General features: G+C 34.9%; 3 protein-coding genes across 15 annotated transcripts; 1 reads left to right on the plus strand and 2 right to left on the minus strand.

Annotated features, from left to right (window-relative positions):
• Positions 1 to 134: 134 nt before the first annotated feature.
• mRpS18A (mitochondrial ribosomal protein S18A) lies at positions 135 to 1,236 on the minus strand. The gene is made up of 4 exons (XM_043416308.1): positions 1,077 to 1,236; positions 650 to 786; positions 452 to 575; positions 135 to 296 (listed from the first exon to the last, which is right to left on the minus strand). The coding sequence occupies exons 1-4, from the start codon at positions 1,177 to 1,179 to the stop codon at positions 163 to 165; spliced, it is 498 nt and encodes a 165-aa protein (XP_043272243.1). The 5' UTR covers positions 1,180 to 1,236; the 3' UTR covers positions 135 to 162.
• A 136-nt stretch (positions 1,237 to 1,372) lies between these two features.
• Positions 1,373 to 18,477, plus strand: Dmtn (transmembrane and coiled-coil domain 2 protein Dmtn). Of its 12 annotated transcripts, none has more exons than XM_043416282.1 (14): positions 1,374 to 2,240; positions 2,323 to 2,397; positions 4,378 to 4,583; positions 4,798 to 5,005; positions 5,809 to 5,974; positions 7,208 to 7,436; positions 8,433 to 8,477; positions 9,545 to 9,627; positions 10,444 to 10,452; positions 11,415 to 11,743; positions 12,191 to 12,591; positions 13,180 to 13,340; positions 13,548 to 14,397; positions 14,486 to 18,477. In XM_043416282.1, exons 3-12 carry the CDS (start codon positions 4,441 to 4,443, stop codon positions 13,334 to 13,336), a joined length of 1,770 nt encoding a protein of 589 aa, XP_043272217.1. In that variant the 5' UTR covers positions 1,374 to 2,240; positions 2,323 to 2,397; positions 4,378 to 4,440; the 3' UTR covers positions 13,337 to 13,340; positions 13,548 to 14,397; positions 14,486 to 18,477. The 12 variants fall into 12 exon arrangements, with proteins under 12 accessions (XP_043272221.1, XP_043272217.1, XP_043272215.1 ...); XM_043416280.1 differs by having other exon boundaries at positions 1,374 to 1,994; positions 2,269 to 2,397; XM_043416279.1 differs by having other exon boundaries at positions 1,374 to 2,397.
• A 131-nt stretch (positions 18,478 to 18,608) lies between these two features.
• LOC122409053 (zinc finger protein 260-like) lies at positions 18,609 to 24,094 on the minus strand. 2 transcript variants are annotated; one of them, XM_043416274.1, is made up of 6 exons: positions 24,019 to 24,094; positions 23,359 to 23,750; positions 23,116 to 23,205; positions 21,993 to 22,448; positions 21,447 to 21,698; positions 18,609 to 21,351 (listed from the first exon to the last, which is right to left on the minus strand). In XM_043416274.1, the coding sequence occupies exons 2-6, from the start codon at positions 23,410 to 23,412 to the stop codon at positions 19,807 to 19,809; spliced, it is 2,397 nt and encodes a 798-aa protein (XP_043272209.1). In that variant the 5' UTR covers positions 23,413 to 23,750; positions 24,019 to 24,094; the 3' UTR covers positions 18,609 to 19,806. The 2 variants fall into 2 exon arrangements, with proteins under 2 accessions (XP_043272209.1, XP_043272210.1); XM_043416275.1 differs by having other exon boundaries at positions 21,993 to 22,111; positions 22,316 to 22,448; positions 23,116 to 23,750.
• Between the last annotated feature and the right edge of the window lie 68 nt (positions 24,095 to 24,162).

Here is a 24,162-nt window from a genome sequence, read left to right on the forward strand (position 1 = left end):
AAAAATCAGATAAACTGTCTATCAGTCATTCTTGCTTTTTTTAAATATCTGTTGTTTGGGGTTCCTATTTTCAGTATTTACTATTATTATTATAGCTTACTGTGGGAATTTTCACAATAGGCCAAATACCAATATTATATTTGGATATAACAATTTATTATTTTATTCGCGATAGTATATGCCAGGGTAATTAACTTTGATAGTTTTTTCATCAAAATACGTATTGTATTTTTTCCACTTGTATCGTTTCTTTGGATCCTTGTTAGACCAGTGAGGTGTCAAATTACTCATCAATCCTGTAACATCAACATTGGTGTCAAGTTGACCCATCATACTCAGTCGCTATGATTTGATAATACTAGTTTCTTTCAATGACAAAAACATGGTATTCAACATTTGTTTTCTTTTCAAAAAAAATTTTTTCAATTTTTGTAGCAACAGTTTAACATACCAGCTTTTTGTGCCATTGCAACCAAAGATTCAAGTCTTCTTTGTTGCTTGGAGCACAGACCAGTTAATCTCCTAGGTATTACGCAGCCATCTGACCTCAAAAATTGACTCAAAATAAGAACATCCTAGAAATAGATATTCATGAATAATTCTCAACTTCTCAAGCAATTTTTTGTACAAATTTATTTTGCAATCTTACTGTGTGCTTTATTTCCAGCCCCAATGCACAAAGCGGACATGCGTCATTATCAGTTGCCTTGAAAAAGCGACTGTCATTTGGGTCTGGCAAAATTTTAGCTTCAATAGTTAAAGTTTTTCCTTCCTTCCTCTCGATTACTGTAAAAAAAAACATTAATAAAGATATCAAAACTAATAAATCATATTATTGAGAGTTCGCCTAATGAAATTAGTTTTGAAAGTTAATTTTTTAAATAAGGGTAAACGCTCATTTTCAACCACTCAGAATTAATTTTTTTGATTACATGATATTTTTTTCAAGAAATGAGTACATTTATTGTTCAACTCTTGAAAAATATGAAATTCATAGGTTATGTTAAAAATTCAGGAATAATTAATAATGGAATAATTGTTGTATATTATATAGTTAATTGGTTGAAAGAACTTACTTTCCTTCAATCTGCTGACAGGTGACAACGTAATACTCCTCTTAAATTCGGGTAAACCAAATTTTTTTCCGACATGAAATAAAGAACGGCACAACAACGCCATGTTGGATGTGGCGTGATGGAAAAGATTCAAAAGAAATTGGACACAGATGGGAGTACCATCCCATACGCGGCGCTAGTTTCTTCGGCAATCGAGGCGAACGAAATGTTAAAATTAACTTTACTCAATCGAACTTGCAGTTTTCCTAGCCAAACGAAAAACTCGAAGAGTTCCAAATTTGAGCGTGTTAAAAAGCGCTGTCGTAATAAATAAAAAACCTTAGCTAGAAAAAAAACCCTGTCATCAAAGATTCTACCATCTCCAAGTTCTCTTTTTTCCAATACGCATACACATATCTTCTCATATAGATGCAAATACACATATGGTAGAGTAGAATCACATATTCTCGCAGAGCAACAGTGACAATCCCGAGCTTGCAACACACCTATATGACGGAAAATAAAAAACGAAATTACTCGGAAGCTCGAGATTGCAACAAAAAAAAAATTCCATTCATTATCGCGCAAACATTTTTTTCATAATCGTCTCCAACGTCGACAGCACACAGACACACGCATATGTAAATATCCTTTCAAATTTTCTTGCACGGTGTATAGGACAATACTACACACTAGTGCACAGAAATACTACTTTCTCGCGTTAATCGGTTGCAAGAGAGTGAGTGAGAAAACCATACTCCTTCGAAGGGGAAGAGAAAAACATTCTCGTTGCGATATGTAGTGTGTCGCGCGACGAACCCGGAACGCAATCGTTGTGAGATCTCCGTTCAACTCAATCACATTCTTCTTTGATCGTGAATGAAGTGTTGTTTTTTGACTTCTCGTTAAACATACCTTGAGGCCTCTTGTAAAAAGAAGGTTGAGAAAAAAGAGAAAAAATATATTTCGGAGTGTCATTAGTGTTTTACGATGTCGGGAGACCGGGTTATCGTGGACGAACATCGATGACACACCCGTGTAGCCCGTGTCGTTTACGCTCAATGACAGCTACGCTTTTTCAGCGTTTCCATCTCTTATCGTATTTTATATGTGTTTTTATTCATTTATCTTTTACCGAAATTCAATGTACTCAGTGTCTTTCGAAAGTGAAACGTGTTAAAAGTGGTTCGTGATGATTTATTTATAAATATAGATATATGTCTACGGATAATAGATACTTGTATTGCTTGTATGTATGCCTATGTAGAGTAAAAAAAGTGCGGACACAGTTATTGGTGCAGCAAACGACGAGATTATAGAGCCAACACAAAAGGGCAACGAAGTAAGTTGAAATATTCCTTTCAGACATATATCCACGTTTCCTCCAATCCACAAACATAAAAGCTTTCATACACCAAGCCAATAAGCAACTTTTATTTCGCCCCTTTGTTTCCTTTTTCCTTTGTCGTTTTCTACTAACATTTCTCTGTGCCTTTTCGTGCGAAACGATCGTCAAAGGATTCTTATACACACGTTCACACGGTTGCACCTTCCCTCCCTTTTTTTCTCAACGACCCTTCGCGAATGACAGTCAACATATTGATGTAAAAGAATTATTCGCGTGAAAATAAACTTCGAAAAAAATTTTACTTCCACTAATACGTCTTTCGTATATTGGTGTAACAAAAAATGCATTCCCGCCACAACCTCTAAACAAATTCAATTTCGGGGGGAAAATAAGTATCGTCAAAAACTTTGCTCCTGCAGCTTCTTTTGTTCCATTTTACGTTCGACTAACAAAAAATTTTTCGATTTCGAATATAGTACCGTCATACATCCATTCTTCGAAGTGAGATATTTTTTTGTTGTTATTAATGCAGTAGAAGAATAAGATGATTCATTATTTATTGAAAATATAAAACCAAATGAATTTGAGCATAAAAAAATTTGTTTATTTCTCAATGACAAAAGTTCTTAATTTCGAAAAATACGTGATGTGAATATGCTTTTTTATACAGGCAAATGTTCTAAAAATTTTCCACATAATTATGTGATAACATCCGGTAGATATACATTACAAAAATTCAGAGAAACATTGGAAGACGGTAAATTTCCATTGTGTATCAACAATGCGAATATCAACGCAATGAGAAAAATTTCTGGATCAGCGCAAGGTTTTATGTTTACTGTTTGAGTGACTAGAACAAACTTTCAATGACGTAAATGAGTTTTGTTAATGGAGGTTTTGAAAAATGAAATTTTTTGTTTCTTTTTCTGGACGCATGAGAAATTTATACTCTCATTTGAACCGGTGTGTTATCAAAATTCTCTCAATTTTAAACAGAAATGTACAATTTTTCTGATACCGAAGAACAAATATATCCCAGTCCCATCTCTCTTTTTTATTTTTTCTCTGCTCCCTCTCTTTATCACTCTGCACATAGGTACATGTTTGCATGCGCGTATGAATATATATATATATTCATGTATGTGCTTATATACTTATCTGTATGTGCCGTATCTGCTGGTACAGTAATCTCTATGATTCATCGGTCAAGAGATTAACTTGAGCGCATGGTGCGACCTGTTGTATATAAGATTATAAATAAATGCTTCATTCTTAAATTCATACGCATTTTCTTGTCTCAACAGTTATCGGAAATGTCCATTTGGATGAAAGATGAAAAGAGATAAAATATGTACTTTGCCTAAAAATTGTTAGATGACAAATAGTTTCCATCAGCCTTAAAAACCAACGATCGTCAATTAACAATATTGTTTCAGATTTCATAGGTGGGAATAAGGAATTTTCAAATATTTGGATTCAAAATCTTTCTTGCTCTATTCAATTTTATCTCATAGTGATAAAGAATCACATAGTGATTAGATGCTAAAAAATTTCCGATGTACTTTGATGCCTTTGGTCCCTAACGCATCATTTAGGCTGACCAAATATAAGAGAGATACGCGTATTTTTCATTGGTCTTAACTGATATGGAACGCAATCTTCAAATTTATTAGAGTTCATTGAAGTCGATGTGATCGAAGTAAATAAAGAACGAGTCATTGAAAAGTGAAAAAAAATTGGTTTTTTTGAGTATTAAAGATATTTTTCTTCGAATGATGCATTGATTATGAAGTTTTCGTTTTCAATGATTACTTTTAGTTATTTATCACTAGAATTCCTTATCAAATGGGCATTGGCGATAATTATTACAATTCATATATTATTGCTCATATTAACGAATTTGAACGACGAGTATCCGATAATCATGAAATATTAATCAGTGATGTTAATAATTTTCAATTCTTTTCTCAACAGGTCAAATGTTCCTTGATCTACCGAATATTAATCCTTGAACAAATTCTGTTGGAGAGGGAAGGAATGGCAAGTTTGACGGTATCGTCATCCAGCAAAAACAGCTCTCGAGGCACTTCTCCCAGTAGAGGAAATCCCTCAACCCCTCAAGCGCATCAACAGCATACAGCAAATCCAGAGTCTACAACCAAGTCATGTAATGCGACGGTGTAAGCCATTTTTATTACAGAAGATAATAAAATTTTCTGAGAGAATGAAAATGTTTTAACTTCAATCTAAAATGCACACCAATTTGTACTCGAAATTCAGGCTCGAATTTTGAATTTATTTTCTGCTGATGAAAGTGTGAGCTGTGAAAAAGCTTTTTGAGAATGAAGACCAAATTTTTTTAGTTAAATTCACTGTTAATTTTTTTTTACCTAGGCAACAAACGGGCGAAGGTAGCGTAGGGAGTGGAAGCAGTAGCGGGGGCGGTGCCAACGCCGGTATGAAGGGCAGCGTTCGTCAAAGATCTCCTGGAACAATGGCACGAAACACCGAAACCATGGACGAGTCCACAAATCCGCATGCCTCCACTGCCGAACCTGACGAGTTTGCTCCTAACGTACATCCACCAACGGACGACGAAGGGGTACAATATTCTTCACCCTCTATTTGCTGGAATTTAGCAAAAAAACAATTAATTTTCGATATTTCATACATTCGTATATTTTTCTGTTTTAACTCTTTTAGCGTTCAGCATTTCTTATTTCGATTTTTATGTATTTTTCAATTTTTTTCAACCGTTCATTAAGTTTGTCGCTTAAGGTCACGTTTTTCTTCGACTCTGTTTTTTTTACTTCGCGCGCGGAAAATTATGCTTTTTCAACTCTTCAAATTTTCGGTTTCTGAGCTGGCCATTTCGAAATGGTCACAGTTCCCAAATTACAATTTTCCTAACACTTGACCATCTTTTTCTTCAGGAAAAGAAATGAAATAATTCTGTGAGCCTGTTTCCAGTCGTGCTTCGTTGCATGCCGTTCTAAAAGTTACATAATCGAATATCTAGAATTGAAACGAAGCTTCTAATCAAAATCGGAACATCAAAGGAGAAAAAAAAGAAAAATGTATCTCGACTAAAGGAGTTGAAATTACACGTTGGAGTTACTGTCGATATGTGCCGGTCGTTTGTCTGTTTCATGAGTCAGCAAGAAAGTCCACAACAATTGCGCAATCAGGGTCACGGGTTAAGGATTAAAGTACTCAATTTGCATAATGCTTCAAGTGAATCTAACGATAGGAATGGCTCCGTGTGAAGGAGTTTGAACTCAAATTTCTTTAGCTTTGTCTCATTATTTTCGTGGCCTCGAATATTATTAATTTTCATCTGTAAATAAACACACGTGACACAATGAACAAAGCTCAAAAAACATAATCGAATATCTTGCTTTTCAGGAAGTTTATCACATCACGCAATCTTTTCTGTCCAACGGCTCCAGCGAACTAATTGCCGACGATGTCGATTCGAGCGGCATACGAGCTCGCCAAGCCATGGAACACATTCAAAGTAAAATCGCTAAAACAAGGGAACTCATTAAAATCGAACAAAAATTGCGAGACGGTGAGAACAAATTCCTTCATTTATTTCATTTGAATATCAGTAATTTCTCCATTAGTCAATAATGTTTTGGACTTTGAACAGATCAAATATTCATGAAGAAAACGCTCTGAAATTCTTCGAATTAAAAAATAATTCATTCTTTCAATACTTGGCTCAGTTTCATCTGAAAATATGTAACATTTATTTTTCGAATGAACGCCGCTTCCGAATACTTTTTCACTGATAACAACAGTTCATGAAATGCATGGAGTTTTGGCTTAAAATGAGTTTATCAAATCACTGAGAAGCGCTTGTTCCCATTTGCGAAAATAATAGGAAGATTTTCTTTTTGTTTCTCACTTTATCGAATTTCGAAACGTTGAGAAACTCTTAACGAAAACAAAACCATCATTGTTCTCGGGAAGTCTGTAGCTGAGTCTTCGACAGTGTGCAATATGATAATTGGTGTCGAGTCTCTTTCGGAAGAAAAGTCGGAGAGGGAGAGAAACGGAAAGAAAAAAATATGACGGGAATCTGACCGGCATGTAAATCTAGAAGTTACGATCAACACAGACAATGGTTGACGCGAGTACAAAGCTCAAGTCACGCGGGTCTCAATCCGAACGTAGTATCTTACAACTGTATTTTACTCACGCTCGAAATACGTGCTTCATCATCAAGACCAAATGTCATTTGACACGCGTTACAACAACGCAGTATTTCTATTACATATGGGCCATTTTTTATCGAATCTTCCAACCGCTAGTAAACACTTTCGTCAAATTTTGTAATCCTTAATGACAGAATGACGCTCGAGGTAATTTTTCCTTACATTCGTGTATGCAGTAAGCTGTTGTCAATCTTTTCACAATATAAACGTGTATGAATAATCGTTGCAATTCGCAAGTTACAAATGCAATATTCCTGTAGAAAGTTTGAATGTTTTGTGGAACAAAAATTACCCGATTTGTTATTACTCTTCAATGATAAAATAATGGAATGGAGGACATCAATGGAATTTTTAAATGTCTCCCCTGTATCCATGAACATTGAGCATCTGTAAACCACTTGAAAGCTAAACAGAAATGCAAACGAGCTTTTTTCGTTCTCAAATAAATAATACAACTAACAGATAAATCAACAGAAAACATATTTTTCATTAATAAATCGGAGTAATTCTAAGCCTGTGAACCGATACCAATCCAGACCGATATAATTTAATTATATTCTAATTATTGAATGATTAATTGACAGAAAACGTGAACGAGTATCTGAAGCTGTCCGCAAATGCCGACAAGCAACAACTGTCGAGAATCAAAACGATATTTGAGAAGAAGAATCAAAAATCGGCCCACAGCATATCGCAGTTGCAGAAGAAACTTGACAGTTGTACGAAAAAATTAAGAAACTACGAGATGAACGGTGCTCCCGCGAGTCATCGTCAGCCAAGGGAAGTTCTACGAGACATGGGTCAAGGTCTTAAGTGAGTATTCCACGTCAGGTCAATCTCCTTTGATTCTTCTCTTAAATTACCACTAATTGGAAGAGTGAGACTGCAAGAAAGTGTGCTTCTTCGGTAACGTACAGCATCGTAAATTAGTTTACAATGCTTTTCCAGAGCGTATTCGTATTGAATTTGAAAAGAATATAAATTATTTGTATTTAGTAGACAGAAAAATGTTTCTTGCCATTAGAAAAATTTGAGTTGACCAACCTCAGGATCTTGGTCGCAACATTTTGAAGTGAGAGCTTCATCGAGGTGTAAGAATTTTCACTTCAATAAAAAGTAACCAAGAATAGATTTGAAATCAGTTAAATAATTCGATGCCTTTTTCGAGTTTCTAGGAAAACTCGAAAATCGATTGGTCATGTAACAAAAATAGAAATTCAAAACCCTGAATATCGTAATTACTTTGCAGCATCATTTATGCCAAACAGCTTTATGAAGAATTATTTAATTTCGTTATAATTTTCTAAGCTCGTTATTTCTGTTATTTTGAATTTGAATGTGATCAAGTTCCAAAAATCAGTCTTTAATCGAGAACTTTTTTGAAACCTGCATCACTGAAATGTTACTATTTTCGTTTTAATTTGCTGAATTGTTATTTTCCTAGGTCGGAGTTTCTGAACCATTCAACTTATCGTCTCATTTTATTTCATATATTCATTAATGAATTTTAGTTAAACACGATAAGAGGCGATGTAAAAGATTAGAAAAAAAAACCGGTGAAGCGTCAATTGGTAACTGGAAAGATGTTGATTTTGTAAAAACTCAATGAATTTTTTGGAAAATTAGAATTGAGTAGCCCATAGATTGTACTGGCCCTCGTTTGGTAGAGTTATATCGGTCTCGATATCGTAATACCCAAATGTCATATTCGGAACGGTCCCGGCTCGATAGTCACAATGTTAAGGTCGCTAACTCACGAGCTAAGTATAGCCCAGCAATTCCTCCGTCTAATTTGAGCCTCCTTTCCAGAAATGTGGGCGGCAATATTAGAGACGGAATCACCGGTTTTTCGGGGTGAGTGTCACTACGAAGATATAAAAGGCTCATTCTATTTCGATCTCAAACATCACAACAACTTCTTCTTGAACTCTCTGATCACGTCTTTTACTTCTTCAAAGAAAAACAATCAAACAAAAATCCGTTTTGTTTCCGTCAACGAAACGCATTATCAAGCACTTTAAGGCTGTTTTTTTTTCTATTCACTTCTACTCTTTTTTCTACAAATACAGGAATGCCGGTATTTTTTTTTTACTATCCGCGTAGACAAATTTCAAAAAATACGACCCGTAAGAAATTTTTGAAGCTCAATTGTGGTCTCAGAAAAAGTTTTTACGTATCAATTCAAACGACGCGTCGGGTTTTCGAGGTATTTTTGATAAGTTGGATGTACGTTTTATCCAATCATTTTCCCTCTTTTATGGATCCTTACTGATGCAACAAAGTCTTAAACTTTTCTCTAGTTTTGGAATTACAATGATTTATAAACGATACAAGACGAATTTATTTTACTGCTGAACAAAATGATCAATTTCATGATTTCACCTTGAAATACCACTCATCGTACGATCGTGAAACTTCGTCTAAGTTTTGCTGTATTTCATTTTATTCCGTAAGTGTAAGTCAATTCAATTGACATGAAGAAGTGAAAAAGCTTCAACTTTTCGACGCGAAAGACCATTATCGTATGCATAAAACGATCTTGTGACGACGATACCTCGATTTCCTGTTTGATGAAAAAAAGAGAACTAGCAAATTTGTTTTGGTTGTGTAACGACGATAAGATGAGAAGAATGACGGAACGATGGAATTCGTCGTGAGCTCCAGAGTGTAACCCAATACGGTAAATGTAGTAACGAGCCGTGTACGCGCAGTGAAGCAGTTGTTACGATAGTCCGAATTAATATGAAAAATAGTAGTTGTTATCTTCAAATTGCTAGCTGAAAAGTTGTAGTTTTTTGTTACTGTAATTCTCGATAAATGTGTAGGCTCAAAAAAATTCTTTGCTTTTCTGTAACACACGAAACCCCATGAGATTATTATAATGATTAATTATTTTTCATCCTAATTTAACTGTGTTCCAGGAGTGTCATGTCAAAACCACGAGAGTTTGCACATCTCATCAAAAATAAGTTTGGCAGTGCTGACAATATAAACACTTTATCACGTAAGTTTTGTATATCACCAACTCTTGTTTCCTCCCCACCACACGAAAATGTCTCTGGAAATTCTGATACGGACACACACATTTGTATTAAAAAAACAATGTAACGAAACTATTGACTCCTAAGATTTAAAAAAATACACTGGAATTTCCAACTTTAAACTGAATCCAAGTTTTCAGTCAATAGAAGGAACTTATTTAAGGTATCATCACAGCAGGAATAAACTACTACTTTCAAAAACTGAATAAATGTTGCCAGATATTTCGAATTCGTTCCCATTGATGGAAATGTAGAAAAATAGTTTATTCTACTGTTCAGTTATCCAAACTGCTTTTGAGTGCATTGTAATAATTGGTGAATCCATTGTATAAAAAAATATTGGTCTAATGAAAAACTGGAGGAACATTTTGCTCCTTTTTCCAGTGATAAAAATTTCAATGACAGTTTCGATCAATGAAACATTTTCTCTAAGCACAGTATCAGACTTTCCCCTCAGCATTTTCTGTCACACCCAAAATGCGATACGTACACAGACACGAGCATCGTCTAATTTCTCTCACCGAATTCACGAATTTAAGCAACTTTACGAATCTGTTGAGCTAAGCCCTGTAGTCATATTGAAAAATTTTAATAACAGTATTCCGCAAACGTGGGAACTCATTAGAATGCATATCGTATGCTTTAAAATATAATTCATACTAACTTAGCTACAATTCTTTCTACTAACAATAAGATTTTTTTATAAAATACTTTTCTGGATCGCTTTGTGGTATGAAAAATGTTATTTTTTTTCTCAACCTATTCCGCTGCCATGACAGTTGATAGTAGTAAGTAAAAAAAATTATTAGTCCATATTGCTCATAGTTTTATTTTGAATGCCTTGGAGTTTTCAGAGAGCTCGAACCGTCTTTCAAAATCAAGGCTTCACTTTTTGTTCGTTGTTATCGCATTATTTGCTATGCTCGCATGCCCCATCGCCCAAAACGCTACTTTGATTCTGCCTGTCAATAAAATTGAGTGCTACTACTGACTCGAAAACTTAATTATCTGTTGCTCACAAAAATCTGCATTTTCCGTTATTGAAAAAAAAGCATTGAAATTTTCTTAGAATTAATTTTTGATTGACTTGACATTCTAAGAAGAACGAATATTCAAATTCCGGACTGTTAGAATATTATTTCTAGTTCAATTGAATTGAAATGGTTAGAAGTAACTGAATGCAACGTTCACTTAGTGGAAAATTTGTAATAATTTGTTTCTTGAAAACGGTCCATCAGAAAAAAAGTCCTTAATTCAGATGAACGAAGAATACGTAAACTTGATTGGATTCAAACTCACCCAAATCGAGATTGCTAAAAATTTAACGAATTTTTTAAAACAACGTGAAATTGTGCGCTTTTTTTGTAAGAACCAAAATCTGCAATAAAAAATTTCTTCAACTTGCACCCTGCTTTATAATTTCTGTCCGCCCCACGCAGTGTTTCTAATGCTTCGCTAAAAAAAATTGTTATCCAATACTAATAAAATTGTATCCATCATGACAATCGTATATTTCGACATTAAATTGACTTGGTAAAACAAAGTGAAAATCGTACAAATATACTTCTTCGAAACGAACAATTTTTCACACTTTTTTCGGAACGAAACCCAACGATTTATTTCTAGAGAAAAATAGTACCGATATTGGGAGTTTTTTTCTCGATGGTCTCAATAATTGGAATGCTGTTTTAAAGGCTCGAGCCGAAGTATTGGATAACATTCTAACTCCCGGACGTCTGTGTCCCTACAGATGGCTCAACTTTTTATGTAAACGATACACCACGTGCAGGTAACGGTGACACTGGAAGCGCGGAAGAGGAAAAGACTCATCATGGCTCAGCCACCCTTCCCGGTGGCTGCAGCCTTGGATCGACTCACAGCGCAGCACCCGTTAAATTCCCATCTGAAGAAGGCTCCGAATGCTCGAGTGTAACCAGCGAAAGTGGCCCCGGTAGCAGAGGCCAACCTCATACTTGTCACCCTACCAACGCAGCCTATAGCCTAAAATCTATTTTCTCCGAACTTCAAGATCATCGTGAAAATTTCGAGAGAATGAGAGAAAAGATGGAATCGCTTAAGGTTGTTTTATCTCCTCGATTTTCGGCACTTTTCAACATTGTTTTTTTATTTAACATCAGTCATAATGATTTAAATTCGATAATTTCATGCACTCAATATCGTTATTCCACTTTGGGGTATAAATATGAAGGAAAACATTGAATACTGATGAAGGAAATAAATTTGGCACGAGCACCGTGCCAATTTCAAGATTTCGATCACAGCCTCTCATCGGTATCACGATGATATTACTCAGGAAAATAATTTTTATATTTTTGGGTCATGTGTGCTGAAAAATACATTCGTCGAAATGATTTTTTCATTATTCTCGGCTCACGAATAATTATGCGTATCAAAAATAATGAACACACATTTTTTTATTTCTTCAACAAAACTGGTGTTTGGATGATATCATTTTATAGCTTCAATGTATATCTTTAATATATATTACGGAATTCAAATTCGTAGGCTCTCCAGCAAGAAGTGGCCTACTTATCTCACTCCCTTCAGGAGGAACGTTTTCGTACTGAGCGCTTGGAAGAGCAAATAAACGATTTGACAGAGTTGCATCAGAACGAAGTTGAAAATTTGAAGCAGACGATCACAGATATGGAAGAAAAAGTGCAGTACCAGAGCGAGGATCGTTTGAGAGATATACACGAAATGTTGGAGTCGTGCCAGACGAAAATTTGGAAAATGGAACATCAACAACAACAACATCAGCAGTATGTTACGTTAGAAGGATTGGACAATAGTAATGCGAGAGCTCTCGTCGTCAAATTGATAAACGTCGTACTGACGGTGCTCCAAGTAATTCTATTGCTGGTTGCAACCGGTGCTGGAATTATGATGCCATTCCTTAGAACAAGGTGATACTTGAGTTTTTATTTCATTTTTTTACGTATGGAATTGGTGCATTGCCCAAAGGAAAAACTCAATTTTTTCAAGATATACAAATATTCGAGGAAATGTGAGCATCCAAAATGGCTTGAAAAGTCACAGAAAATTCTTTCTGTTCAGGAAACTATTGAAGTCATTGAAACTTTGATGGTTTTGAAACAAATAGTTTCAAAAGTTTTTTCAATTTTATTCGACAAAAATAGGAGGTGAAAAGTTTACCGTGCGGACCTGAATGTACGGCACAAGATGTGATGGACTTTTTGTGAAATATTCGTGTATTCTTTATATTTCTATACTATGTGAAATATGAATATTTTCATGTATTAACATTCGATGTTTCTATTTGCACGTAGAAATAATAGTTTTTGTTCATGCAATCGAGAAATTAATGGACAAAGTTACTTTTTTATTTAATTCTGAAACTCATCTCCATCAAATCATTCATCTTGTCATTGTCGATACGAGAAACCGGCGCAAAGAGCCAAGGAAGATCGTACTTGCATGAAAGTCTCGCCCATTCTCATACTTTTGGTTTTCTTTTTCCGCGTTTGTTGCAGCTGTACTAAGCCTCATTGTTTTATGTGCAGAGTGCGCATATTGACGACGTCCGTCGTCGTCCTAGGCATTATCTTCGTCCTCAAGCAATGGCCAGAGGTCCACGATGTTGGCAGTCATCTTATGCGTCATCTCAAACAAACCCTTGCCGTTAAGTAGCATTGTAAGTGAAACCAGTATGATTTGCGTGAAATAATAATAAAAATGGGTGGCGGATTGTCAGCTACATAAATTTGTATGAATGATATAACGCTCATTGCAAAGTTTGGAAAATCAAGTAAATCAATATCACGATTTGAAAATCAAAGAATCAATTGTGGACATAGTAAATTTTCTTCTTCACCATATAAAAACTTTTTTTTTATTGTAGGGTGGAACTTTTAAAACACCAACGCAACAATTACCCACCGAGAAACCAGATATCGAACGAGATTCGATAAACCATGTGGAAGGTTAATCCACGCCGAGGGATGACTAAGTAATAGAAAAAAGAAAAACTAAAGAAAAAATCATCGACACGATGTGCCCATTGAAGAAAAGAATCGGAAAGAAAATTTCTGAGAGGGCAATTGCTTGATGAATAATCGGTGAAGTGGTATATCGTTCGAACAAGGTCTCTTATTTACTTGTATAATTGGGTATAGAAGAATTACTGTAAAATACGAATTAGTTATTAAGAATAACGAGAATGAACCTCGCGTAGTCGAGATTACGAACGAATCCAGAACAGACAAACGTTCATACGTTATCTACGTTAAAGTATGGATATCGTCTATAATAACAGAGAAGAAAACAAAATCCCGTTGTTGAAGATTCTATGAATTTTGGGTTTTACTTTTTCTGGAAATAATCCGAAAAACTCCCATGGACTGTGATTGATTTTCATTAGGCAAGTTTTAGAAGAAATTTGAGACGAAATTAACAAATTGATCGGGGAGAAGCTCGAGAATATGAAAGAGAATAAATATAAAAATTTCTCTGGGAGAATGAAAATGAAATAAGAAGTATTTGAACCAGCGAAATCGTCGAAAAAGACCATGACAGATGGGCGGAATCGAAGGACTGTTGGTCCGGGTGTTTCGGTGAATAATTTATGAACCACTGAAAATATTGGATTTTGGTCTGCAAATGTCTATGAATACTTGATTTCGGAAATAACGAAAACGAATAAGAAAACACGTCAGAATGAGCCAACGAAAGGTCGATGAAATGGTAAATCGGTAAGCGATTTTTCTTAAGAATTTCGGAACATCTTCGGTTTAAAAAAAACTGATTGTATTACAATTCAGTACTTTTATGCTGTCGTAGGATTTTTCTTTCATGGATACTTTTTTGAAGCGAATTTGGAATGAAAACAACAATTCTCCGTGAAGATCCCAAAGACATTGATCCGAAGACTTAAAAATTCATAGCCACGTTCCATCGTTCGAGGTAAATTAAGAAATTTCCAAACTCACCTAATCCACGAGATCAATACTTTGCTCATTTTTTTAAGACACTCTTATGATTAATTTCCGTCAAAGAAAATATCGAATGACCCCAATCTCATTCTCCCGGTGAAACAAATGTAACGGATGAGCGACTTTGTCCTTTATTTTTATTTTTTCCTCATTCAATGACTACTAGAACCTCTACTTTTGCTTTTTAATCTTGAAGTAAATCCCGCAGTATAATCGATTTTATTCCATTAATTAACAACAAATATATCATCTATATTGTGCTTTTCAATAAGAATTCGAATGTCAAAGTTATAATATTAAACACAAAAAATTGAATTTAGGTATTTTCCTAATTCCTCCAACGTGAACAGTATAAATACATATCTTAAACTCAATTACACTATTTTTCCTCAATGAAATTTTTTAATAAAAGCTTTTCCTCAATACGAATACAAAACCTCAAAAAAGTTGCTGAAAGAATCAACATTTCCATCGTTTATTTTCAAACCACATTCACTAAGCTAAATAAAACATCGGAATTTCATTGTAAAACTAAAAACAGAGCGTGTCAATTATTTATGAGTAATCAACATTGAATTTTATAAATTTGATTCTTATGCCGTATTATGAGGAAAAAAGAAGATGAGAAAACAAAAGTAGAGCTCCTTTTCATGGTTTTCCGAATATATTTCTAGCTGACGAGTCGCTCGCCGATAAGAAACGAGTCTTTTTTTATTTTATTTGAGAGTGCGCGGTGCTGCCTTTGTTGTGATGCACAAAGTCACGTTCAGTATTACGCATGCAAAGTGTGTACGTAAGAGGAAGAAGCACTACACGGTATTACCCGGTAATAGATGCTAGAAAGAAGTTGATAAATCCTGCCGGAAAGCTAATATCTCGAGCGGGCGAGTTCATTAATATTTTTTACGAAAGAGAAAGAAAAACAGTAAGGGAAGATCTATTAACGCAGATGAATTTAATTCGCACGGAATAACTCGAGACTTCCGATAGGAATGAAAAAATGTTCTCGAACCAGTATGAGTATATCGAGCTAAAAGTAATTGATGCTGTTGCACTTTTTTCCATTGCATCGATTTTTAGTAACCAATTGTAGTGTACTATTTTAGATACGAAGAGTAAACAATTGTCCGATCACAATATCGTGAACTACGCGAGCCAAATTTTGGTGTTCCTATATGAGTTATTAATCGCTCTCTCGCTTCACTTCTCTCTATCTTTATCCTTCTGGTATTTATCTGTGAACCGCTGTGACTATCATAAGTTTTATCTAATTGGTAAAAATGAATAATCATTTTTTTCGGGATCAATGTTACGATGTGGTAGAAAAGAAAAATATAAAGAGAAACTAAGAAACCAAACAAACAACAAACGAAACAAAATCTACTATATATTTGCCAAATATTTATAATTTTCTACCGACAATTTGGTAGATTGTCGTTCTATGTGGGATTCATGGAAATTATCCTCGAAAATAAGAAAAAAAAAAAACAATTTTTAATAGAAATAAAAAATACGTACACGAAAAAATTCAATCGTCGATTTCGATACCACGTCCAATTTAATTATTATATTTGTACAAAATATCAAACGAACAGCATTTTCGACACAATGACTGACCGAAAAAATGTTTAAACATGAACAATAATTGTGCCCGTATGTACATATGTATACTAGTTTTAAACGAGCCAAAGCAACGAAAACAAAACCCTTCAAAATCTCTAATAATTTCATAACGCTTTTCCAGCATCCCACATTTACGACAAAAGTATTTGGGATTTAGTTCAAGCTTCAATCACTAATTATCGAATGTTCTAGATGTTCTGTTGTTTTTTTCTTTTTAATTGTTGTGGCCCGTTTCAGAGTTTGTGTGGACTGAGACAAAAAACTCGACTCTACGTGTTTAATCTTAACATAGAGTGACCGTGCTGACGTTCGAAAGAGTAAAAATCATAGAGGAATTAAGTTTTAAGAAATTTTTAATATCAGCTATGACGAAACAGACGTAAAAGACTAATCGAACTGTCGGTTTTTGTATATTGACGAGTTTGCACTTCGACTTGATGTGATCTTGATTATCAGAAAAAAATCCTAAAAAATAAATTATTAAGGATTGATCAACCTAAACCATTGGAAAATGAACATCATACGTAGAAAAAAATTCAAGAACTTTGTCAAGAGGATGAGCGTTTCGTGAAGTAGAATTAGTCTTGTATTTTTCTCACATATGATTGTAATAAAAAAAAAAAATTGGGAGTTGAATTGCAGAAATTGAATTCGGTCATGTATTCAAGTCTCAATTGGAAAAAAAATCGAGTCGGTGTGTAAAGTTAGTATCGAATCGATCGATCGATCATTTATTCTCTTATGATCTGGAATTTTATCGTGGCGGTAGATCTTGGTGCTTTGTATTATAAATATGTAAATGTCGTAAGAAAAATTGTTAATGTAAAAGCAGTGAAATGAGGGGAAAGGAGTAAAAATGGGAGAGTTCAGAGGATCGAGTAGCTGGTAGGGGCCCCTGTATAATTATTTGCACGTTGATTCGTCAATAAAATAGTGAAATAAGGTTGCGATTGCACAGAGAATATTGAAGAATATACTGTTGCTAAAAAAATAAGAGCGAATAAAATTGTAAATCCCAGCCACATGCACACAGGCATACGCGCGAAAACACACACACACGGAGAAACAAATAGAAAGCTTGTAAACATTCACGCATACCGAAACAACGATGGACGTATTTTGTACTTTGTTACTCAACGTTTGTATCATTTTTTTTTACCTCGTCGATCCCTCCTCATCACAATTTTATATGTACTTTATATTAACAAGGAAATCAAGCAAAAAAAAGAAAAGATGCAAAAAAGCGCTATCACGGATCAAGCCGTTTTCATAATATGCGCGCACTCATTGAGGGTAGAAAAGTCATTTCTCTTTTAATGTTATAAGTGCGAATAAATAAAGCGTGTACGACAAAGAATGAAATATAAAGCATTTGGCCGTCAGCAGGTCACGAGTCAATAAAACAAAAGGGGCCCTGTGCAAATGTAATATGTATAATGTAATAGACAACAACAAAATATTTGACAAGAGAGTCATTGATGCCTTGCTTAGCTAATGATTGATAGATTTTTAGATGCAAATATTATATTTCTTGTCAATTTTAGTTTCTTTTTTTTATTATCATTATTATTATTCGTAATCTCATTACGAATTCTTTACTTTGTTTACAGAAGCAATTATATATAAAGTTCAATCTAATTTGTTGTTTCCTTCACATCAATAAGTATTTCTCGAAAGCGTACAGAAATTATTCAATCCAAAAAGTCACAAAGTTCTTCAGTGTTCACAATTCAACATTTTGTCATTTTCTATTGTCCACGGCGATAAAAAAAAATCTCGTTGAACGAATGATTATAGTTACAAAGGTACAAGGTGCACCTATAAAAATAAAAGAATTTACGTATTTTATTGATTCAGTAATGATACGAGAAATGCCCATTTTTGTCCGGAAATGACAGTTTTACATCGACGCAAAATAATGCGTATCGCTCTCTTCTTTATCCACGATACATATAATGTGGCCCTATTAGGGGACGTTTGAATTACAAAAGTTTAATTAAGACAGACATTGACTACGATGATGTAGAAAATTTCGTTCGTTCATTTCTGCCTCTTTGTTTGTTTTGTTTTTATATACAATGTTTTTTCTTTGACGTTAGGTCACAAAACGATGCATCCAGGTATCGATTAGTTTCCAAAATCGTATCACCAATGTTATTGTTTAATAACTACGAATAATAATAACAACAATAATAAAACATGAAATTTTCCATAAAACTCGAAAAGTTATTGGATCGAACCCTGATTTTTTTTTTTTTTTTTTACGATAGTTTAGATGCATCGAAAATTTTATTGAAATCGATTGAGTCTTTGGAATTCTCGTTGTGAGGTCAACGAAAAACAAGCGATGGTCTATGAAAGACAATTTATTCATCACAATGATACAAGAGATGAAAACCATAGCAATACGTTTACCGAATAAATATTCATAAAATGTGTTCTCTCGCAATACGAAGATGATTTTTTTTTCTCGGTATCTTAAAACTGTGTATAACATTGTATATTTATTTAGCTCTCCTATTTACACTGATTATCAACGTTGTTTCAGAAATGAGCTCCGAACATCTTCAAAATTAGAGAGAAAAACATCGCCAACTTTCGAGTATTTTTTTACAAAAATGAACAATGTTTTTTTATTTAAAATTTGTTCTGGTCGACAGCGTGTTTTTTTTCAGGCTCGTTTTATGCGTTTCAAATATTTGAACTAAGTCGTTAAATGGTTTGAAGGCCTCCAATAATCCGGTGATTGGGAGAAAAATCTGCTTCTTTCTTAAGAAACTTTAATTCCTTTGTATTATTCGATAATGAGGAACCATCATTCATTACGATCTTGAATGATTAAAATGTTTCACAACCTCGCAGTATTCAACAGAGGAAAATGTATTTGAAAATAATAATCAAATGGTCATAGGCTGTGACAAAATGCTCCTAATTATTACAAGCGGGATTTTTTGATTTATCTTTTCAACTGAAAAGATGGCTCAGAAGGATTTAATTGCCAACTACATGAGTAGCAATATTGAGAAATAGATTTACATAGAATGGAGGCTCAGATTATTTATGTTCAAGAGTATATATAAAGCCCATTGGTGGTACTTTGAGGTCATTCAAATCTTATATAAGTTTTAATGTTAGAATGCAAAGAAAACAGATTTTCTTTATTTTTTTTATGTAATTTTCAAAATTTTGACGATTTTTTGCCTAAGTTGATTACATGGTTTCATGCAGAAACTCATGTGACAAATTAACACGTTTGGCGAGTCTTTTCCTAATGGCCTCCCACTCTTGGCCGAATGTTATTTAAATGGTAGTTTCAAAATACTCAATGAATTAACTGTCTCAAATATTTGGTGTAAAATCACAATATTTTTTCAAGTAAACATCCAACGAAATCGATTTCCTAATTGAGTTTTGTAAAAACGTATGATCATGAGATAGAAGCGGTTCGAGAACGCTTTTCATTCGTAAAAGAAACAATGTTAGAGATCGAAAAAAACTGAGACATTTCGTTACATTCCAACTGTCAAAGTTTCAAGGTTACGGGATTTAAAGGGCATTTATTTGTACAGAATCTTGAGCCTCTTTAAGGCCAGTATCGGTAGGTAGAATATTTTTGACATTCGTAATATCGGAGTTGGTCAACGATTCTTTGGAGGTTGACGTTAAGGGTAAATGATGTTTTTTTCTGTGGCACATCATGGTGGATCGTGAAACAAAAGCTTTGCCGCAAACATCACATTCGTAGGGTCGTTCGCCGGTGTGAAGACGCTTGTGAATGGCCATTGGACTAAATTGAGTGAAGGTTTTGCCGCAAACATCGCATCGGTAGGGACGTTCGCCGGTGTGCGATCGACGATGACAACGCAAAGCTGCGCGTCTCGCAAATACTTTGCCGCACATTTCGCACTTGAAACTCTTTTCTCCGGTGTGCATAGTCGAGTGTATTTTAAGATCAACTCTCGTTAAAAACCCCTTGCCGCAAACCTCACACAAATAAGGTTTTTCACCGGTGTGAATTCTTAAGTGAGTATTCAAATAGCTTTTGCTCACGAACATTTTGTTGCAAACTTCGCAGGGATATTGACGATTGTCTTTTCCCGAGTGTATTTTCTGGTGACTCTTGCATAAACCTTTGGTGATAAAACCTCGCCCGCAAATCTCGCACATGTAAGGTTTGACTCCCATATGGCGATTTTGATGATCTAAAAGTGATTGTTTCGTTTTGAAATTTTGTCCACACGTGTCGCAAGGATACGGTTTCAAATCGGAGTGGACTCGCTGATGCACAATAAGGTAACTTTTGCACTGAAAACCTTTGCCACAAGTGGAACAATTGTAGTCAAATTCACCGGTGTGCGTCGCTGTGTGTTGAGCTAATCCGATTTTACTGCGAAATGCTTTTTCGCAAAGTAAACATTGAAAAGGTTTTTCTCCCGTGTGCTTTCTCATGTGTTCCTGCAATTTGTAATTCGTTCGATATTGCTTGCCACATTGAGTGCACACTTTCGGCGTCCATTTTTGTCGAACGTTCGATTGTCTTTTTCCTCCTTCTTCGTCGTCGTCGTCGTCGTCGTCTCTGCCGGCGTTTTCTATTACCGCCGAATTTGCTATTTTCGTTTCTAAATTTTTGTTTTCACTTATTTCTTCGTCTTCTTCCCCGTTCGCCTCCTCTTCCTCCACTATGTCCAATTCTTCTCTCTTATTAAAATCACACTGTTCACCATGCAGATTCAAACCTTCGACACTCGTAAAGTACAAACCGCAATTGCAGCAACAAAAATGCTGCTCAAAATGGGCCACTAAACTACTCGGCTCCGTCGCTGCCTCGTTACAAAATGGACAAACGTACCAACTTGATCCCGTCTCGTCCAACGTCGGATTATTTAGTATATTCTCTAATAATGACTCTTTCGTACGCTTCGTGTATTCCACTATTATCTCCGTTTCTTTGTTCGTTACGTGACTCGTTGACGGTATACTCTCGCCATGCAACGGTTCTAATGTCGAAGATCGATCACCCTTAATAATGATTCTTTTTTTCAATTCGTTTTCTGCTTCCGGATGTGACGAAGAATAATCGTCAGTCACAACCTGTGAAAAAATGTGTGATGTTACTTTAAGTAGAACGTCCATAGTTTTTACATGAAGAGATCGATCAATTTTTCGTTAAATAAATTTTCTCGTACGTTATTTTTGATTGGTTGCGTTGCAACTTCGACGGTTAATCTCTCCTGTAGCCTCGGATAATTCTCTTTAACATCGACCGTTTCGTACTTAACATTATCGCAATAATGGACTATTTGTTCCTGACTGGAATTTTCTGTGGCTATCGTTGTCACATAATTTATACCGAGTTGACTAAGGTGGCCGTCAACTGTGAGATCTCCTACGACGGTTATGTCTCCTTCCAGATGCATAGCAATCCCGTGATTCGATACCTGTTTGATGTGGGATTATTATTTTATTAAAGCATAGCATCTTTTCTTGATTAGTATTTTTTTATCCTCTTGAAATTTTTATTTCACTCATTACAATTAATATGGAGGATAATTTTTTCAATTATACTTAAATGAGCTCTATTTCTTTCTGGTCAATTAGGAACAAGAATGATCAGATCAACCTACAATACAGGGCTGATTTATTCTTTGTTCTGTTGAGATTTAAACATATTTGATTAGTCTGAGATGCAGATGAAATATAAACTCAAAAGCTTTTATTTTGTTCACAATTACCTCACGTATATGCTCATCGACCATTCTTACAGTTTCACCATCCAGACAATGCATCCCGGCTACTTCAATGTCATTTTCCTGAGATCCTATTTCCTCTTGGCTAACGACTTGTTCATCACCTGCCAGATCCATTTCATCCATAACTTGCATAGTGTGAACACTGGTTTCATTTGGGTCCCCGTTCGATACGCAATCCCCATTTTGTATGCTTTCTATGCATCTTTGTACACTCTCCATGTTTCCATGAATCCTTTCTATACTGTTTTGTATAACAGGAATTTCCTGAACATTCCCTAGCGTACTTCTTAAGCAGCCATCCTCACCTTTTATTTCCTTCAACATTTCCATAAATAGACTTTCTGTGTGCAAACATTTTTCACGAAAATCAAACATTTGGTCTAGCTTATAAGCACATGTGGCACACACTATTTTCGGCAGTTGGTCGTCCATTGACACCTGAAACAAATCAAAAAGTTTTAACTTCAACCATTTTTTCAACATCAATTACTTAACTGTTTTTTTTATTAAAAACTAGAAAATTTATTATCAGCGGAGTAAATAGGTTAGAATTTAAATAATGATCAGTTAATCCTTCGTATAACAAAAGCAATGATTAAAGTGTGTTGAATGATAGCTCCTTGTTTCATTTTTTTCTAACTTAATAATCTAGATTGAGACTAAAAATATAAAAATGTATGGATATTAAAATATTGATATGGTAATCATCAATTCTGTTACTGAAGGATCTTTTGTCATTGTTGAATATGATCTTCCTGTAATTCTATACATTGAAAATGATTCCTATACTGAGCAGTCCCTGATTACCTACCATATATTTTTGGAAATATAACAAAAATAAGTATCAAACTTTCCAAAATGATAAATGAATGTCTAAAAAATATACTCTTGACAGGAACTTATTGAGAGATTATTGATTCTTTCAGGTAATTACTTCAAATTGATTTTATAATGTTAATGTTGCAATTCATAGAGAACAGAAAAATCCGTTGATCGCAATCATGAAAAAATCATAACAACAAAAGAAGCTCATATAAAAAATGCAATTGATGGTAGTCGAAATGCGTTGTCGTTAATAAGAAATAAAAATTCGAAAATATCTTACCTGTACAGGTAGGCAGACGGCAATTTTCTTGTCGATATTTCGTAAATGTTCGCCGGCTTCAAAGATCGGTAAACCCATTAAAATTCCCGTCTTAGCAGCACACAAACGACACAAGTAGTCAAATTCACCGATTGCGATAGCCATATCAAACAAATAAATAAAGTTTGGAAAAAATATAATATTTTGTTTTCCGTATCAAATGAACGTGATGTACGAGACACACAAATTTGCTGTATATCTTACTACCGGACCGAATGGCACTTCAGTAGCGGTAAATTGCGTGAAGAAATATTTCATGACGAAATGATTCGTATATACAGATTCACTTCGTTGCCTCGCATCACTAATCGTCGCAATGAATAAATTCTCAACGATGAAAGGAAGAACGAAAGAAAACGCAACTCTACGAACGCGAGATGAAAATGTATGTGTACTAGGGAACGATACAAAAAATTATTAAAAAAAATTCACGATCCGACGTGTGAACATCCGCTGAATCTTATGTGCCGACTTTAGTGGGGACATGTCCCCAGCGTTAGTTCTGAAATGCGCCGGCGCTAGTGGCGTGTCTGTACTACGTCTGAATTGTTGCTTCTTCCTTAGTTAATCTTTCCGAGAATAAAATATGCCAACCTCTGAAAACCAAAAATATCATAACCTCAAAATGGAGCTGAAAAAAAAGACGTGGAACATCGACAGTTAATAAAAACAATTTATAATTATTGCAGTTGTATTTTTCCAAATTACAAACATTCATTCATTCATCCAATTTGTAAAGAGCCAATGCAATTCTTCGATTATAAGAAGCTCCCCATATTTCCCATCAATTTTTCCTACCTCTGTGAACTTGGTCGATTATTTTCAGATTTCTGACTTTTTAAGAGTATGGATCAGTCGACTAACCTCACTTGTGGCACATGCCCTCAGTGGTGGGAGATAGCCATTCAGGCCATTCAGGTATTCAGGACGCCGAAAGTACGCACTTTCCCGGCCGCATGAACTGTAACAAAACGAAGATGTCGTAAGTTGGTAGCAATGAATAACTCG

This window comes from Venturia canescens, chromosome 4 (assembly GCF_019457755.1).
Source record: "Venturia canescens isolate UGA chromosome 4, ASM1945775v1, whole genome shotgun sequence".
NCBI lineage: Eukaryota > Metazoa > Arthropoda > Insecta > Hymenoptera > Ichneumonidae > Venturia > Venturia canescens.